This window comes from Carassius gibelio, chromosome A14 (assembly GCF_023724105.1).
Source record: "Carassius gibelio isolate Cgi1373 ecotype wild population from Czech Republic chromosome A14, carGib1.2-hapl.c, whole genome shotgun sequence".
Taxonomy (NCBI): Eukaryota; Metazoa; Chordata; class Actinopteri; order Cypriniformes; family Cyprinidae; genus Carassius; species Carassius gibelio.
In genome coordinates, this window is record NC_068384.1 from 6,746,555 (window position 1) to 6,766,424 (window position 19,870).

The 19,870-nt window shown below is 34.2% G+C and overlaps 2 protein-coding genes across 6 annotated transcripts in view; one reads left to right on the top strand and one right to left on the bottom strand.

Moving 5' to 3' along the window:
• Positions 1-1,669, top strand: part of il4 (interleukin 4) — a 66,776-nt gene extending 65,107 nt beyond the window's left edge. For all 3 annotated transcript variants that reach the window (XM_052614919.1, XM_052614920.1, XM_052614921.1), the window contains 3 exons: positions 67-114; positions 197-295; positions 1,410-1,669. In XM_052614919.1, the coding sequence (XP_052470879.1) occupies positions 67-114; positions 197-295; positions 1,410-1,541 (279 nt within the window). In that variant the 3' untranslated portion in view covers positions 1,542-1,669. The remainder of the gene's footprint in view (positions 1-66; positions 115-196; positions 296-1,409) is intronic.
• LOC128027359 (kinesin-like protein KIF3A) lies at positions 5-19,152 on the bottom strand. 3 transcript variants are annotated; one of them, XM_052614913.1, is made up of 18 exons: positions 18,979-19,152; positions 16,189-16,471; positions 15,930-16,074; positions 15,687-15,771; positions 14,706-14,811; positions 14,369-14,508; positions 14,099-14,296; positions 13,837-14,011; positions 12,984-13,073; positions 9,017-9,173; positions 8,743-8,923; positions 8,542-8,652; positions 7,428-7,553; positions 3,548-3,601; positions 3,405-3,473; positions 3,182-3,309; positions 2,331-2,423; positions 1,817-2,233 (listed from the first exon to the last, which is right to left on the bottom strand). In XM_052614913.1, exons 1-17 carry the CDS (start codon positions 18,982-18,984, stop codon positions 2,375-2,377), a joined length of 2,103 nt encoding a protein of 700 aa, XP_052470873.1. In that variant the 5' UTR covers positions 18,985-19,152; the 3' UTR covers positions 1,817-2,233; positions 2,331-2,374. The 3 variants fall into 3 exon arrangements, with proteins under 3 accessions (XP_052470872.1, XP_052470873.1, XP_052470874.1); XM_052614912.1 differs by having other exon boundaries at positions 5-2,423; XM_052614914.1 differs by having other exon boundaries at positions 1,817-2,423; positions 3,177-3,309.
• Between the last annotated feature and the right edge of the window lie 718 nt (positions 19,153-19,870).

The window sequence follows — 19,870 nt, forward strand, 5'->3', positions numbered from 1 at the left end:
TTGATCATTTCATCTGGTTTATTCGCAAAGACTTAAGTCTAACAACCTTCGAACTTTCTTTCACAGAATCTCAACCAATTTGTAAGAGATGTATTTCCTCCAGTGGGCTGCTCGGTAAGTTGAATTTTCACAGTATTTGAGAACATACTTTCCTGATACTTGACTTCATTATCATTAATTACATATGATTATACAGGAGGAACACATTTGCCAAGCAGCAATGGTCATGATGAACACAGAGCTAAGCTACAGCATGCTACACAGACGACTGTTTGCCTATGCTAATTATTCAGGGGTAAGTCATCACACAATATTCATTTGTTGAATTAGATGATAAACAACATGATTACTATAGTGTCTATATTATTAGAGTATCATTCTGTGCACGAACCAGTGCTATGAGCGCAAATTGGTTCTTTTTGCCACAATTAGTAGCTGACTTAACTAAGCTTAACTTAACTAATGACTGATTTAACTAAAGACTTACTTGACTAAGCCTAACTTAACGACTGACTTAACTAAAGTTAACATAACTTGACTTAACTGATGACTGACTTAAGCTAACTTACCCCCTGGTTTCACAGACAAGGCTTAAGTCAAATCTTAGACTATAATGTAAATCTGGGCTGTTTCTAATGATAGAAACTTGCACTGATTGATCTTAAAATATATTGGTGCCTTTGTTTTGTCTCAAGATGCACAGTAGTAATGGTTTTTTTTTTCCAAGCACATTCATAAAATTGCTTAAATGTCCTAATTTAACTATGATCTAATCCTGGTTTAGTTTAAGCCCCGTCTGTGAAATCGGGCATTAATTAACAAACAACTTAGGTTAGCCTAACGACTGACAAAAGCTTGACTTAACTAAGCTTAACTAATGACAGACTTAACCTCAACTTAATTAACAAACCACTGATTTAAGCTTGGCTTAACTTAGTTTAACTCATGACCGACTTAATTAAGCTTAACCTAATTAACAAACGACTGACTTAACCAAGCTTGACTTAACCAAGCTTAACTAATGACAGACTTAATCTCAACTTAATTATCAAACGACTGATTTAAGCTTGGCTTAATTTATCTTAACTCATGACCGACTTAATCTCAACTTAATTAACAAACCCTTGATTTAAGCTTGGCTTAAGTAAGCTTAACTAATGATTGACTTAATTAAACTTAACCTAATTAACAAACAATTGACTTAACTAAGCTTAACTAATGACTGACTGATTTATGAAACATGCAGTGGAAAAAATATAGTTTTTAATAATCAGTTTAACCACATCAGTTTTAAAGTTTAAGCAAATTAGCTTTGCCTACAACTGTAGATATATATGGACTCATTTTAGACTGCTTAATGCAAGAAGTTCAATTTTTTCTAATAGAGCTGAATGTGTGTTTTCCCACAGCACCTTCAATGCAACGTTACAGCTTCAGAAGAACACAGAATGGATGTTTTCCTTGAAGAAATCAAAAATTGCTGCAAAGAACAATACTCTAAACTCTTAAAGCAACCAGATGAGAAAAAACAAGTGAATTGACTCTAGAATTACTGCTTATGAACACAATACTATATTTTTGTATTACATTTAATATTAAATTATTTTTTATTAAATGTTTTCTATCGTTTATATTTATTGTATTTATGAATAAATGTTTTCTGAACAGATTTATTTGGTTGTTGTTTTTGGAATTTGAAAAATATTTAGTATAACAAAAGAAACTACAAAAAAAAAATGTTTTTGGTTTTTTCCTTGTAAAATAATTTAATAATTTAAAGAGTACAGGAAAAAAAAAAAACAGTAAAATGTAAACATTTTTATACATAAGAATAATGGTTTTACTACTACAATGCACAGTGGAAATACATTGCAATTAGAGTAAAATGGCACCACAGCCAGGGGAACATGGCATGCACATTCACATTCACATTATAAAACAAATTAAGTAGCATAGCTTGTGTACATTGAGCTAAAGCAATTGCACGCTGCCAACCGTGTAAAACATTAAGATTAGATTTGTTTCTCAATAGCATATTCCCACGTCAAGCTCATCTCACGTGTTGCATCAATAACCTGCTTGTTTCAAGCAAGCAAAGCCATCAGTGTCAAGCAGAATATACAGTAACAGTGTTTGTGTTAAAGGGGAAATGTGCCTTTTGGAGTGTTATTGTTAACAGACATTTTACAAACTATCCTCACCTAAACCCAGTGTTGGAGCAGCTCTGGAGTTCCTGCATATTAACACATGATTTACTTTCATCAACACTTATGTCAAAATGCCTTAACATCACAAGTAACAGTATTTCCTAAGACATATACTGGACTGGCCTTGAAAATGCACAAAATATGGTGGTCTTCATTTCACAAAAGGCTCACTGCAGCAAGGATTCCATCGCAGCTTCTTGTTTGGAGGAACGTTTCCTAAAAACAATGTGATTGGGGAAAAACAGACATTTAGACATGCAAAAACATGCAGATGTGTCATTTACTGTAGATTATTGTCAGATGTTTGCATTTTCAAATTCATTCTTAACTCCTGAAATTGCTCAGAAGTGATAGATTTCTGTTTCAAATAAATACGGTTTCTTTCTTTTCAACTTTGGATTCATCATAGAATCCTGAAAAATAAAATGTACCACTGTTTCCACAAAAATATTATGCAGCACAACTGTTTTCAACATTGATAATAATCAGAAATGTTTCTTGAGAAGCAAGTCAGCATGTTAGAGTGATTTCTAAAGGATCATGCGACATGTTTTTGAAAACTTAGACGCCAAACTTTTTAATGCATAAAAAAATTTAAACTGTGCAAAGAAATGCTGAAACATTTGACTCTGGATCAATTATGTTCTACTCCAAAGAGACATGCTTTGTTATTAAATTACATAATCCAAGCAAAAACAATAAATATTGCTTTTCTATAAATATACTGTATGTATATCACAATATGTAATTATGGACACAGAATATTGTGATATATGCTTATAGTGCCCATTTCATCAATTACAGACCTATACCTTTATATACCTTTAAATAACATCTAAAACCATACAACTTATTAATGCATCATGTAATAAACCAAACTGAAGAATTATTTAACTGTAACTATTTGTAACAGTCAAATGCATTCTTGTGTACAAAGGCGTGAACCAGAAAAAATAAAAAGCATCACACCTCACCTACGAGCAGTTTTAGGCCTGGACTTCGCACTCTTTGATGTCCGAGGCCTTTCTAGTTTCATTAGGGACTGTCTCATGCTCTCCTCAGTGTAGGCCAGATAAACATGGGACAGGTCCACTTCAAATGGCTGCATCACAAAAGAGGGACAGAGGACAAATATTAAACCTGTAAAGGGAGCAGCAGGCATCACGTGTGCCTCATTTGTTCTGAACTCACACTTACATCTTTTTCTTTCTTGTCTGGCACAGGTGTCTGTTTTCTCATGTTGTTCCCTGTGTAGGCCACACATTTCTACAAATAAAAACCGCAAATAGATCAGCTGTAGATCTGAGATGTGCAGAATGAAATGTGTTGAAGAAGCTCACCAGCTGCCATTCTCCAATGTCCTCGTTCCAGTGCACATAGTTCTCAATCATCTCCTGTACACAACACAACCAAAAAAAGATGTTGTTTGCATGTTTTCAATTGTGCAACTGAAATGTTGAATAAATATTACGTTTAGATATTGTGAATATCTAATGTTGAACACAGAGTAAATAAGCAAAGCTAGTTAATAAAGCTCATTATTTCAAAACCAGTCTTAAGTGTCAATTTTTCAAAATTGAGAATAAATAAGCTTTCCATTGATGTATGGTTTGTTAGGATTAAACAATATTTGGCTGAGATACAACTATTTGGAAATCTGGAATCAGGGTGAAAAGAAAAGAAAAGAAAAAAAACTGAGAAAAGCATGTTTAATATTGTCTAAATTCGATTTTGGCAATGCATATTACTAATCAAAAATTATGTTTTTATATATTTATGGTAGGAAATTTACAAAACATCTTCATGGAACATGATCTTTACTTAATATTATAATGATTTTTGGCATAAACAAAAAATCAGTCATTTTGACCCGTACAATTTATTTTTTGGCTATTGCTAAAAATACACCCCAGCGACTTAAGACTGGTTTTACACTCCAGGGTCACATACTCTATTTTTCAAGGGAAAGGTCACTCAAAGATGAAAAGTCTTGCTTCAAACCTGTATAATTAATATATTTTAAATAACTTTGGCTACCACTGATTTTCATTGTACTGTCAAAAAAAAAAAGTATGTTTCACAGAATTAAGTAATTAATACTGGTTTGAATGATATTAAGAGAGTAAATGATGACTGAAGAATCATGTTTGGGGTTTTAGACCTTCTGTAGAGTTTATTTGCCGGCTCAGTTTTGCAGTGCAGCATTTCACACATTATATTATCAGCAAAGGATATCAGATTCATGAAATCCTGACAACGTGGAAAAAAGCAAAAAATGATTTGCACGATTATTTATGCAAGTGCTACATCCTGAAGTTATGTGTAAGTGCAGGGGAAATTATAAAAGGGTTTCTTCAAGTTAAATGAATGTAAATGTAAGATTTTTTAAGACCATATAAAGAAAATGTAAGGAATGAATGGAATACATTAATATGTTCTCTTAATGTAAATGTCCTGGGAGTAAAAAAAAATAGTTGTATTAACAACACATCGAAGTTTAAAAATACAAGTTCCAATCTAGATCCATTACTTTGAATTTAAAAAAATATATATATATATATTTTATATTGAAATTAAAAATGAAATGTAAAAGGAATATCTTAATGCTTGAATAGCTCTGCTGTTGACCGTGACAATATCTTCTGATACATGATTTCTGTCTTTGTTTTCAGTGCAAATGTAGTGGAAAAGTTCATTTATCTCAGTAATTCAACCGAAACTGAAAATTTTGTATTAGATAAATTCAATGCAGACAGACTGAAGTAGTTTAAGTTGTTGGTTCTATTAATTGTGATGATTTTGGCTCTCATTTAACAAAAACCCACCAATTCACTTTCTCAACAAATTAGAATATGTTGACATGCCAATCAGCTAATCAACTCAAAACACCTGCAAAGGTTTCCTGAGCCTTCAAAATGGTCTCACAGTTTGGTTCACAATCATGGGGAAGACTGCTGATCTGATAGTTGTCCAGAAGACAATCATTGACACTCTTCACAAGGAGCCACAAACATTAATTTTTAAAGCAGCTGTTCACAGAGTGCTGTATCCAAGCATGTTAACAGAAAGTTGATTGGAAGGAAAAGATGCACAACCAACAGAGAGAACCGCAGCCTTATGAGGATAGTCAAGCAAAATCGATTCAAGAATTTGAGTGAACTTCACAAGGAATGGACTGAGGCTGGATTCAAGGCATCAAGAGCCTCCACACACAGACGTGTCAAGGAATTTGCTGAACCACAGACAATGTCAGAGGCGTCTTATCTGGGCTAAGGAGGAGAAGAACTGGAATGTTACCCAGTGGTGCAAAGTCCTCTTTTCAGATGAGAGCAAGTTTTGTATTTCATTTGGAAACCAAGGTCAGGTCTGGAGGAAGGGTGGAGAAGCTCATAGCCCAAGTTACTTGAAGTCCAGTGTTAAGTTTCCACAGTCTGTGATGATTTGGGGTGCAATGTCATCTGCTGTGTTGGACAATTGTGTTTTTTGAAAACCAAAGTCACTGCACCCGTTTAACAGGACATCTTGGAGCACTTCATGCTTCTTAACCAACTTTTTGAAGATGCTGATTTCATTTTTCATCAAAATTTGGCACTGCCAAAAGCACCAAAAGTTGGTTAAATGACCTTGACTGGCCAGTAAACTCACCAGACCTGAGCCCCAGAGAGGATCTATGAGCTATTGTCAAGAGGAAGATGAGAAACGAGAGACCAAACATTGAAGATTAGCTCAAGGCCACTGTCAAAGAAACCTGGGCTTTCATGCCTCCTCAGCAGTGCCACAAACTGATCACCTCCATGCCACGCTGAATTGAGGCAGTAATTAAAGCAAAAAGAGCCCCTACCAAGTATTGAGTACATGAACAGTAAATGAACATACTTTCCACAAGGCCAACAATTTTTTTTTTTTTTTGGTCAGCTTGAAGTATTCTGTTGTAATTTGTTGAGAGTGAATTGGTGGGGTTTTGTTAAATGTGAGCCAAAATCATCACAATTAAAATAACCAAAGACTATAAATTTATGAATTTAAGACTTTCTGCACTGAATATTTTAAGGTCTTTTTTTTTTTTTGTGGAAGTGCAAATTAGGGTCTGATTAAGTTCAGAGAAAACCCTGTAAAGTGTAAAATAAAAACTAAGATAGATATAAGATATTTAAGACTTCTTAAAAACATAAGATATTATCCTGAGAAGTCTAAAAATAAATTTAGATTAACTTGATTAAAAACGTTTCAAAACCATAAAACTATTTTCTCAGAAAATAAAAAATTATCACACAATCCAGTATAAATTGCACATGTCAGACAAAGATTTAAAAAATATGGGAGGGTTTTCCTGTGATCTAGAAAAGGGTGGTTTAGTAAAGCTGAAGCATGAGATCTTTATCAACAACAAGATGTTTTGATCACTATATATATAGGGTTCATACAGAAACTGCAAAATTAAATTCCAGGACTTTTAAGGACTTTTCAAGCACTACTTTTTTGGTTTTTAAGGACTAAAATCTCACTTATCAAAGTATTTTGTTATTATCTTTCAAATTCTAATAAACTAATAAAACTGAAATGACACAAATAAAGTGCAGCACAAAAGCATGCAGTGAATGTGGCAACTTTAACATGTAAAGGGTATTATGGCAAAGCTATCGCTTTCCTTATTCAAACAGATTTCTTTTTCATGAATATATGATTGACCCGAAGCATGAAATCTGTGTCATACACTTGAGAAATTATGAGCTAATAATTGTTTTGGTAATAAAGTTATGTACTGATTATTTTGACAATTGAGTAATATCATTTTTTTGTAATACAAACAGACCTAAGTGAAAAAAAACAGTCTTTAGTATGACTATTTACACAAAAACTAACAATTATGCTTAAAGCCAGGAGAAACGGTTCTGTATTTATACCAGACACGCTGCATCATTAATTTTGCATAAAAAGATTGTTTCATCAAGGGAAAAAAAACACTTATTTCATATATAAAATTCCCTTTAAAAAAAATCAAGTATGTTTCAAGTACCTTCTAAAAAATATGGATGTTTTCAAGGGTTTTTCCAGGACTTAAATTTCAAAAAGTCAAATTCAAGCACCTTGTATGTAATTCCTGCAGCTCTGTAGTTATTATTTGATAACTTCACTGTTATTCTAAAACATGTCAACAATAAAGAATGAGGAGGTTCGTCGATTTTACATGTGAAAGTGCATGACAGTATAAATGTAGACCTGATATTCCTGAGGAATAAAGTTATCAATGATGAGCATCTGTAGCCGCAGCTCTCTGCTCAGCTGCCGGATGTTTTCCAGCAGACCTTCGATCTCTCGGTGATGCTCTTGCTGCAGATCAGCCATCTGAAACACAACAGTCATTCTTAGCAGAGGACCAATATTGTGAACGGCTGCGATACCAAACGTTAAACTCAACACTTTTCTATCTCGTGCTTTGAAAGAGAATACGTAATTGCTTCCACTGCAAATACTAATTGTAATCATTTTAATAAGTTTTTTTTTAAATGTAACTTTTTGAAAATGTGAATATTGTATTAATGATTAAAAGTACATAATATGTTAAAACTAGAGATGCACCGATACTGATAGCCGATTATTCAGAATGATATAACCTTCTCATTTGGTACATTTCTGTTATATTAAAGGTTCAAATGAATAAAGGTTCAAATAATAACAGTGCTATTGTATTCAACTGCTATTTATTTTCATTATGTCATATGCAGTACTTCATAGGAGTGGGCGGAGCTACAGATATCTTTTGGTGCACTTTCCTCATTGCGACTCTCTGGTGGAATTTTCTGTTCAGCATTATGGGTAATGTAGTTTTCACAACAAATTATACTATTAAACAGTTGTTGAAAAAATATGTTTAATGAATGCAAAAAAAGATGGGTTTAACAAAAGCACATAAAATTGATTAACTACCTCAGAGCTTACAACAGGTCTCTCTTTAAATGTTTATTGTTAAAAATGTATTTCCTTATAGAGTTAATGAATGGAGGTTTTACGAACGGAAGCCAAATGTTGTGCTCTGTTGAGAGAACTCTGACTTAAAAGCCTCTGATTGGCCATTAGGCTAATGCATTCAACAAACATGCTTCTGATTGGCTACAATGCTGCAAAAACATGTTGTAAATAGAAACCTTTGATGCTCTTCATAGAGCACTCACCCAAATTTGGGAACGTTTGAAAGCAGTCTACCTGTATTGCAGAAAGGATGGTGTCCTTACATTGTTTTAATTTATGTACTGACCTGGTACTGAAGTACTGATACTTTTGACAACCCTCAAGTCTATTCTGCTATTTGAAAGCTACATGAAAGTTACCGCACCTCAGATTTTGCTGCCATCAACATCGTCCACACTTTCTTCAGTTTCTTGGTCTTGCCTTGAGCTTCTTCCTGTAAACTGGTGTATTTCTCCTCGATGTCCAAGCGCTCTTGCTGTTTCAAAGACATTGGCAAACATGAATCACTATGTTGTGATAAACTTATACAAGAATATCGGTCAAGCATGAACCCGCTCGGCTCTACCTCCTTTTCTTCTAGTTCTCTCCGGAGCTGCTCGGCCCTCTTCCTCCTCTCCTCCAGTTCATTGTTGGATTCTTCTAGAAGCTTCTCCTGCTCCTCAGCTTTAGCCAGTAAATCAACTCCACCAACAATAACCCTCTTCTCCAGAGCAGACAGCTTCTCGAGCAATAATTGATGTTCTTGTCTGAGATACAGGAAACAGCACAAAGCACGAAACCGTTATACTCCTGAAATTATACTCTATACAGAATTTTGGTGGACAGATTCAATGGCTCACTGGGCTTTGAGAAGGTCCTTCTCTCTCTTCTCAAGCTCTGCACGCGCTTTGTTCCTCTCTTCCTCCTCCATGTCTAGTTTAGCCTCCAGTGCTTTCCGTTCCTCATCGATCTTAGCTTGCATCTCCACCATCTTGTCAGGAGACACCTTCTTCCTCCCTTACCATGACAAAAATATAAAAACAGACAAAAGCCTCAGAATTAAACAGCATTGATTCATGAATATGCTAGAATCATTTTAACCTTTAACTTGAAGTTGATATTTCAACAATTGAAAAAAAATTGGGATGTTCACCATTCTCTGATGTAGGTTGCTGGAGACGTGCAGGTAAACACATAAAATATATTTTTTAGTAAGTGTTTTATTTTTATTGTACAGATTTATTTGTTTAATGTTTACATTTAAATGACTCAATTCATTCTGAGCTTTCCATCAGCTCACATACCCTCTGCATTTCCCTCACAAATCCTAATTTAAGAAACTCTGTGAAAATACAGTGCTCATCATTTCTGCCTTACCCTTGTTTCTCAAACTCTTCAGATTTTCAATATATATAGGGTTGCCAGATTGATGACACATGCAACAGGAATGCGCACACACACAAAAAAGTCAATAAGACAATAAGTTGATAAATTGATTTATTTGCATTTAATATTCATCTGGCCATTGAGCTGTTTAAATGGATGCCGAGACTTTTTAGGTTGCATTGTATCTGCAATTTCTGACAAATGTTTTTTCCTGGCTTCCTTGTCTGCAATATGCTGTGTTTTCCGCCAAATGGCAACAAATTTGCAACTGTCGAGTCACACAGACCAAAACAAAAATAGACATTCTGACACTGAACGCACATTTGAATGTAGAATAACTGACCGTAGCGTTGTTTTTCAGAGAAACAAGTGTGTGAACTTAACATGTTTCCTAAACATCTAATAAACTAATATTATGCGTCAACTCGGTCAAAAAAATTTTTGTCTGTCTGACCATCTAATTTTTGGGACGGTAATACTCAGGATAAATCAAAGCATATTTCTAGGGTTTGGAGGTGACGGAGGATTGGGCTGATGAGTAGATTGTAACATCGACCTCTTGGGTCTTGCAATTAGAGCATAGAAGTCAAGTGGCCAGCACATTGTACAAGAAGTGAGAAAACAGAAGCAGTTATCATATCATATTTCATGATATCATCATGACTTTTAAAGGGGAATCAGATTTGCCATTTGGGTCTGTGTAAAATAAAACCGCAGTCACTGATCATTAGGCTGATACAGAGAGAAACCGTGAGATGCATCAGAAAGGAAGATGATAAACGTGAAGTAATCAGATGCAAGATTCACTGAAAGATGTAATGCTTGCATTTATAGAGTCCTATATTCAGCTTCTGCTGCGTCACGGAGTCGGCTGTTACCCACTGATTCAGGTTATTACACATCTGTTTTATGCTAATTCAAAAGGCTTGACTGGTGAATAATTTGATTTGTGTCATTTATTAAAAGTTATTAGGAGCTGGGTAGGTGCCGCATTGGAGCTTGAGCATTCAAGATCAAGTTTTTATTTCAAATTTATTTTCAGTAATATGCATCAGACAGCGTGTGCGGAGACTACTGTTCAAAAGTTTGGGATCCATATGTTTTTTAGTTTAGTTTTGTTCAATTAGATGCCCATTGGACCTAAAACATTTCCTTTTTTTTTTTTGTTACAGACCCCAAACTTTTGAACGGAGGTGTACAGTAAATGACAGTGTCTAAATAAATTAGAATGTCGAGGAAAAGTTGATTTATTTCAGTAATTAAATTCAAATTGTGAAAAACTCATGTATGAAATAAATTCAATGCACACAGACTGTAGTAGTTGAAGTCTTTGGTTCTTTTAACTGTGATGATTTTGGTTCACATTTAACAAAAACCCACCAATTCTCAACAAGTTAGAATAAAACCAATAAAAAAACAAACATTTAGTGAATTGTTGGCCTTCTGGAAAGTATGTTCATTTACTGTTCATGTACTCAATACTTGGTAGTGGCTCCTTTTGCTTTAATTACTGCCTCAATTCGGCGTGGCATGGAGGTGATCAGTTTGTGGCATGGAAGCCCAGGTTTCTTTGACAGTGGCCTTCAGCTCATCTGCATTGTTTGGTCTCTTGTTTCTCATTTTCCTATTGACAATAGCCCATTCAACTTTCCGTTAACATGCTTGGATACAGCACTCTGTGAACAGCCAGCTTACTGGCAATTATTTTTGGTGACTTACACTCCTTGTGAAGGGTGTCAATGATTGTCAGAGATCATTTTGAAGGCTCAGGAACCCTTACAGGTGTTTTGAGTTGATTAGCTGATTGGCATGACACCATATTCTAATTTGTTGAGATCGTGAATTGGTGGGTTTTTGTTAAATGTGAGCCAAAATCATCACAATTAATAGAACCAACAACTTAAACTACTTCAGTCTGTGTGCATTGAATTTATTTAATACGTGAGTTTCACAATTTGAGTTGAATTACTGAAATAAATGAACTTTTCCTCAACATTCTACTTTATTGAGAAGCACCTGTATATTTATATGATCATTGGAGTGGGCTGATGTTTGGGTGCAAGAGGGATTGTGTATTAGGGAAAGAAGGTGATTAAGGGAGCACAAGAGATAGGGATAATTCACATTATCCATCTGCTGCTTTGACTCACTAGTCTGGGATCTCTTCTCAAAGTGCTGCGCTAAATAAGAGAGAGAGAGAGAGACTGAAAAGACTAGCAACCAATGTTCAGAGACAGAGATCCAGAGAAAAACCCAGATACTGAGATAAATGATATGCTTTTTACACATTACATTTACAGAATCTATACGTGGGTCGAAGACTAAAAGAGGTTTTCGAGCATTGAAAACAATAAGTTTAATTAAATTTCTCAGTTCAATTTCTGTTTATTTATTTCTTTATTTTTCTGATCAGAAACATAATGACTATCATGCATGTTTTCCTAGATTTATAGCAGACACCCGCTTTAATATCATTCAGTGAAACAATAGTTAATCAACCAAAAACTCTTAAATTACATTAGAAATCTCCATTTAAGGAGCCCCCAAAAACTAATTCATTATCATTTCAAAACTTTACCAATTTGTAACATTATCTTTCAAACCATTAAGTTTCATCTAAGAATCATTAATAATTTAAAACATAATGAAATTTAATAGGATCATTTATATTCATTTATATATATTTTAATAAGTACAGGTCAAAATAATATGCCTTTTCATTTTTACGTAAATGCTAAATGATGATGAAACATTACTTTTTATTTGAAACATTAAAACAGACACTTCAGTTGCATATAATATGCTTTCTAAGTATATAAAATAACTTTGGTATCATATTGTATTATATTAAAATATTGCATGTATGTAGTTTTTTGCATTTTTCACCAAGACATATCTCTTGTATGCAGATAAAGCTCTTTCTGATTGGAATTTATGAAGCTCAAGCTACAAGCCATAATATACTTTATTAAGATAAAAACTGCATTAACTTGCATTTTCACTGGTGGTCCCAGACTGTTTGAGAGTATGTGGGAACAGAGACAAACTACAAGAGAGTCATTGCCAGGCATTAAACCTTTGCTCTCATGACACAAAATGAAACTTCATATATTTGATCTGATGGTCTAGACAAGCAAACCAAAAGCCACATCGTTTCTTCTATCACTGATACTCTGATTTCCAAACCTATATGACATTGGGTTTCCTGCAGATGCTTTATAGCTACACATTTTGAACGTTTTTATAAATAATCTCGAATGAAAGTTTAACATGTTGATGTTTTGCTCATGTATCTAATGAGGTCAAAGCTCTTGTCTCTGTAGATGATCATATAAAGCAGTTCTTGAGGTCAAAAGCCAAAACCACGGTTTGCATCATCTTTCTAAAGAGATCTCTCTGACTAATTTTGTCCAGTCATAAATGGGAACATTAGATTCATACCTCTTCGTTTCCTGCGTGTCTCGCCTCCTTCGTGTTCTCCTTCATCCATATCATCTGATCCACTGCCATCAGAGCCAGAGATCTCCTCACCTGAGAAATAATAAAGTATAAATACTGGATTGTGTCTCGGTATTAAACACGTATAAACACTCTGGCTCTGAATCCAAACAAATAGATGCACTTACAAAAGAAAAGCAAAAAAATATTTAAAAAAACGATGCAATATTAGGTTAAATTCTAAAGCAAATCATGTGCAATGATTGAAGTTAATAAATGTCAAGCTTTGTGATATAAGCTTATTAAAAATAGCATAGAAAGCACACACTGCCGTTTAAAAGTTTGGGCTCAGAAAGACTTTGTTTTTTGTGTTCAGCAAGGATGCATTAAATTTATTAAAACTATCAGGTAAGGCTTTTTAAGCATATTTTACAATTTAATAATCAGAAATATAATAAACCGTTTCTTGAGCAGCAAATCTGCATGTTAGAATGATTTCTGAAGGATCATGTGACACTGAAAACTGGAGTAAAATTCAGCTTTGCTTAATTCAAATATATTTTAAAAATATTACTTTACTGTACTTTATCAAATAAATGCAGCAATGATGAGCATTAGAGAATACCTTAGGAAACACTAACAATAACATTGTCGATCCCAAACCTTTTGAACCTTTAAAAAAAAAAAAAAAAAAGCTTGCTGCTACTTCTCACATTCAAACATTGATGACATTTCTTGAAACTATTTAGATCCCTATGTCGTCAAATGGCAGTCCTCCAGGGTTCAGAGCGGAGTCGAAGAGTCCGATCCTGACAAACACATGACACAGCTGAAACTGACGTGTGGCGTACTGTACCTTCCTCCAGTTTTCTCTTGAGATCTTCAATTTCCTTCTGAAACTGGCGCAGAAGTGCGTCCTTGGGGTCCTCATTAATCCTGGCCTTGTTCTTGATGTTTTTGGCACGGTTGGCATAACGGAGCGTACTGATGGTTTCATCGTAATTGTAATCTGCCGGGCCGATGTTTGCACACTGCAAGAGAAAAGAGAGCGATATACTGTCTTACCAACAATTTAATCAACTATTTAAGCCATGGCTTGTATGTGTTTGCACACTGACCATCATGGTCTTTGAGTTTCCTCCTAGAGAGTCCTGTAAGAGTCGGGTGAGTTTTGAGTTCCTGTAGGGCACGTGGGTGCTTTTCCCATCCACTAGTGCAGAGATAACATTTCCCAGCGTGGACAGAGACAGGTTGATTTTTGTAGCCTCTTTAAGACGCTGACCAGTGGCTCCCGTTTTTCCTTGTCTTTCAGAGCCCTGAGCAACAAGACATCCCCTTCAGTAATGGAGAGAAAACAAGACGATTTAAAGCTGGCATTGGCGGCTTACCGCAAGATCCACCAAGTGTAGCTTTCCCATGCGCACATGTTGATTTCCATCTACACCCTTCTCACTGCACTCGATAGTTATGGTGAAGATAGCATGGGAACGAGAGCTGTGCTCGTTCATATTAGTCGCACCCACAGAACCTGGACAAGAACAAAGAAACACAAACACTTACAGCTTCCTGTCTGCATTAATATTCTCACACATAATTACAGTCTAAAATATCAGAATAGAAATAAAGCAGCCATCCGTGTTCATGACAAAACAGGAATATTCATACCACATTACTTTGCATGCCTTAACCACACTAATAATAATAATAATAATTCAAAATACTCACGGTTTTTGTGTCCGAGGGTCATAATCCGGTCCATATCATCAGCATTGTTTACCACATATCCTGAAAGATCCTTGATGTAAACTCCTACATCAGGTCTCTCCTTGACCTGTATTTTGAGTTTAGTATTAATCATCATTTCCAGAAATGTGCCTTTTAAATTTCCAAATTCAAGCCTTATGTCAGTGATCCAAGCTTTAGACTTCCTCAAAATGAATCTTATAAGGCTAAAAATTCAAAGGGTCAGTAAGATTTCTTACTCTTTATTTATTTATTTTTATATATATAAAAGATATTAATACTTTTTTCAGGGAGGACAGATTAAACGGATTAATAGTGACACCAAACTGACATTTACAATGTTAGAAAACAATTATATTTACATTTTTCTTCTATTCATCAAAGAATCTTGAAAAAGAGTTAAGACAAAAATATTAAGCATAAATATTAAACGGTTTTCAATATTTTTCTTAGGCAGCAAATCATCATATTTTCATGATTTCTGAAGCTCATGTGACACTGTAGACTGGAGGAATGATTCATTGAGCATCACAGAAATAAATTATATTTTAAAAAGATATTCTAGAAATAGGCTCCCATCCCCAATCCAGCCTCGCACTAAAATCTGAACTAGACTCTATTCAATAAACTAAATACAGTCAAATGTGATAAAGATGAAAGAACTATATTCCAATTTGCAGCTGAAAGCATTATCACATACAGATAACTATTTACAAAACAATCTTACTAAGAGTGTGAGATGTGGAATTTCTGAATGATCTAATTGTGTTTGATGTGTTGAAATTCTACAGAATCTGGCACAGTTTTCAGTCGAATTCTGTGGTTGCAGATAACATGCGGATGTATGCATTAGTCAAACTCTTCATGACCTATATTAGAGTGTTCGATTAATGACACGCCTAAAAAAAAAAGTGCATGATGGGGAACGGAGAAGCGTTCAACTGAAAGATGATGGTTTCTCACCTCCAGCCTCTGCATCTGGTCCTTTCCCAACAGGTCTCTCACCTCCTCATTGTAGATTTCCAAATACGAAACTCTCACCAGAAACCTGTGACAAAACCGAGTTTATCTTAACACCCTGCACGTCTCTTGTATCAAGAAACACATGACGAATGATAAGCATCTTCATGATTAATCATGGGAAATCTTTTTTTTTTTAAAACACACTGACACAGCACGGCGCTCAAAAACAATCCCCATTCTCACCTGGTGTCTCCTTCAGCTTTTGCAATGTGGCCAAAAACATGAGCGAATGAATTTGGGATGATTCCTCGGAGCTCAGGCACTGCCCTGACGCCCTCCATAGTGAACGTCTTCCCCGTGCCTGTCTGTCCGTATGCAAATATGGTTCCTGGAAATAAAATAAGAAATTATAAAAATGCAATCAACATTTTAAATTGCAAAAACAGCCAAATAGATAAGAGGTGGAAATATATATCTGCATTACATCTCTCTATTGACTTACCATTGTAGCCCTCTAATACCGAGTCAATAATGGGTCGAGCTGTTAAATTATACACATCCAGCTGTTTGCTGTCTGGACCGAACACTGTGTCGAAGGTGAACGTCTTTGGCGGATCACTGCTCATATCAAGTTTGTTCACAGTAATCGTTCCCCGGATCTCGTCCACAGCGACGGCCTGCTTGTGTCCCGTCATCCTCTCTTTCTCGTTGAGGGGTCGACATCTCACCACCACCTTCACGTTATCACTCACCTCCACCTTCTCTGGTTTATCAAGCTTATTACTCTGCACAAACAGAAAACCGTTTGAAAATCAAATCACAAAAATATACAACTACCAGGGAATATCCAATATACAAGTAAATCTGTAGTTGTGGCATAATTTCTAAACATTTTTGTCGTTTAATACACTGCTGTTCAAAAGTTTGGGATCAGTACGATTTTTTTATGTTTATTAAAGACGTCTCTTCTGTTCATTAAGGCTGCATTTATTTGATTGGAAACACAGAAGAAAAAAGTAATATTGTGAAATATTATTACTATTTAAAGTGATGTTTTTCTATTTTAATATAGTTTAAAATATAATTTATTTCTGTGCTGCACAGCTTAATTTTCAGCATCTTTACTCCAGTCTTCAGTGTCACATAAATCATTATAAATATTGGAAATAGTGCGGTTTTATAATTTTTTGGAAGCTGTGATACTTTGGTTTTCAGGATTCTTTGATAAATTAAGTTAAAAAGAACAGTGTTTATTTAAACAGTCTTCTTTACTATCACTCTTTGTCTATTTAACACATCCTTTCTTAATATAAGTATTTATTTCTTAGATAAAAAATACTGACCAAAAACTTTTGAACAGTAGTGTATATTGTTATAAAATGTTTCATTTTTTAATAAAATGCTGTTCTTTTTTTTACTTTATTCATCAAATAATCCTGAAAGCATCCCAGGTTCCCAAAAAAAATAAATTAAAAATAATTAAGGAGCAAAACTTTTTCAATATTGATATTAAATAAATCAATCATCCTTTACAATTAATCCAGAACGTGTTAGCAAGATTAATATTTAGTGAGCCATAAAGAATACATGTCACACCTTTGTTTATTAATTTGCACTGGCTTCCAATAGCTGCTCGCATAAATTTCAAGGCATTGATGTTTGGCTACAAAACTACCACTGGCTCTGCACCCATTTACCTAAATTTGTAAATTTGTAAATTTGACTTATGTGCCTCTAGAAGCTTGCGTTCTGAACGTCGCTTGATTGTTCATCCCAAAGAAGCACAAAGTCACTTTTATGGACTTTTAAATTAAATGTTCCCTTCTGGTGGAATGAGCTCCCCAACTCAATCCGAGCAGCTGAGTCCTTAGCCATCTTCAAGAATCAGCTTAAAACACATCTCTTCCATCTTTATTTGACCCTCTAACTTTATCACTCACTATTCTAATTCTATTCTTTAAAAAAAAACGAACTACCTTTCTAATCTTTTTGTATTCTATTTTATTTTCATTTATTATGCAATTATGTGTGTGTGTGTGTGTGTGTAAAGACCTCTAACACTAACTTGCTCTATTCGATGTTTTATTTTTATTATATTATTTAAAAGCCCTTGCAACGTGTACTGTGTAAAGCTAACTGAGACTTGTTATAGAAATTAAATTAAATTAAATTAAATTTATGCATTTAGCAGACGCTTTTATCCAAAGCGACTTACAGTGCATTCAGGCTATCAATTTTTGTCTATCATATATATATATATATATATATATATATAAATATATATATATTATAGCACTTATATATCATTGCTCTTTTTGTTGTTTTTGATTGCCTCCATTGTCCTCATGTCTAAGTCACTTTGGATAAAAGCGTCTGCTAAATGAATAAATGTAATGTAAATCTGCATATCAGAATGATTTCTGAAGATCATGAGACACTGAAGACTGGAGGAATGATGCTGAAAATACATCTTTGAACCCATAAATAAATTACATTTTAAAAGTATATCAAAATAGAAAACCATTATTTTAAATTGTAATAATTTTTCAGAATATTACTGTATTTTTGAGCCTTGATGAGCAGAAGATACTTCTTTAAAACACATAAAATTTCTTAGTGATCCCAGGCAGTGTATGTTTACAAAAAAGAATATGCAAATGAGCAGAATATTTTACTCTGTATTATTATTGTCAAGAATCCCAACGAAATTTAAAAATTATAAATTATGTAAAAAATATATATATATTTAATAATAATATTAATAATGATAAGGATGACTTGACATGTGACAAAAAAATAAATAATAATAATAACTTTTTTTTTCATTATATAATGGAAGTATATGATAGATGACGCTGTTGCTAAGCAGCGGATATTGACCGCTCGGCCTGTTTCAAGCTAAGAGCTACATTAACACATAACAATAAAAACAGAGTAATATTTAGCTCCAGAACATAACTATTGATCTGTTGTAAGCGGTTCTAACATTATTTCTCATGAATCTCAATAATTTGAGATCATAATCTCGTTAAGATTGCCATGAAGCTAATAACTAGCAGCTAGCTTGATGTGCACAAAACAGCCATTCATAGTCATTCAAAGGACAAAAACATCGCATAATAATTAAATACATCATAAAATTGATCAATAACGGCAAACGCTCGGTACAAAACGCTGTCAAATAACAGTTTGTGATGAGATTTCGGTTGCAAAGCGAAGGAATGATCAGAAGGTGGGGCGTAAACACACACATCACACAGCGATTAATGAAGATAAGAGCTTGGAGTCTTACCGGCATCTTCAGAATCGGATATATGGCTCTTTATTAGAACCTAATAAACCTATTAAACGAGGTTTCGTCTGAAATGAGGATTGATGAGCTCATTCAGGTGGAAAATGTGTTTTTCCAGCTCAAGCGCGCATCCCAAACCTGCGCGCCGCTGCGTTTATCGGGCACGCGCGGTAATGCACGCCCCCGATGTCAGATATCTATGGATATCAGAGTTAATTATGCTTTGCATTATGTTCTAACCATGAAGTGTTTTATTCACAAAAAGGTTTTATAATATTAAATAGCTTCAATCCTACAAATCAAAACAGATTTTAAAAAGAAGACATGCAACCTACAGCACATAGCAACCTTAAAGGAAATATATATCAAATAATTTAGTAGGTGAAAAGATGTTCGGCTGACAAAAGGATTTTGGAAATACTTGCATTACATGTAGCTAAATAAGAAGTAAAGTGAATTTTAAAGTGTTTCTAAAAAAGCCTTCCAAAGGCAATGACTTGTGTATGTAATCATGTAATAAAAAAGTAACTATAGTCTGATACCGAGTATTTTGAAATGAAATATAATCTATTGACAAGTATTTTTAGAATTTAATTAAGTCATCTAGATTACATGTAAAAAAAATAAATAATATAAAGTACCTTAAAAATAATTTAATTGCTTTGTATTCTTATCATCAGTTTTTTTTTTTTATCTGAAATGTTTAATATCATCAATGTTATCCCATTGTCATGGAATTATTATTATTCTGCTTCAGTCTGTATTCTCTGATATGGCAATCGACTGATGTGGATATAACTCTTTTTTATGTGTAAAAGGAGAAAAAAATTTGATTGTTTAATGTAAACAATAACAAACGTTCCTACCAAATTCAGTTCAATAAAAGGCAAAA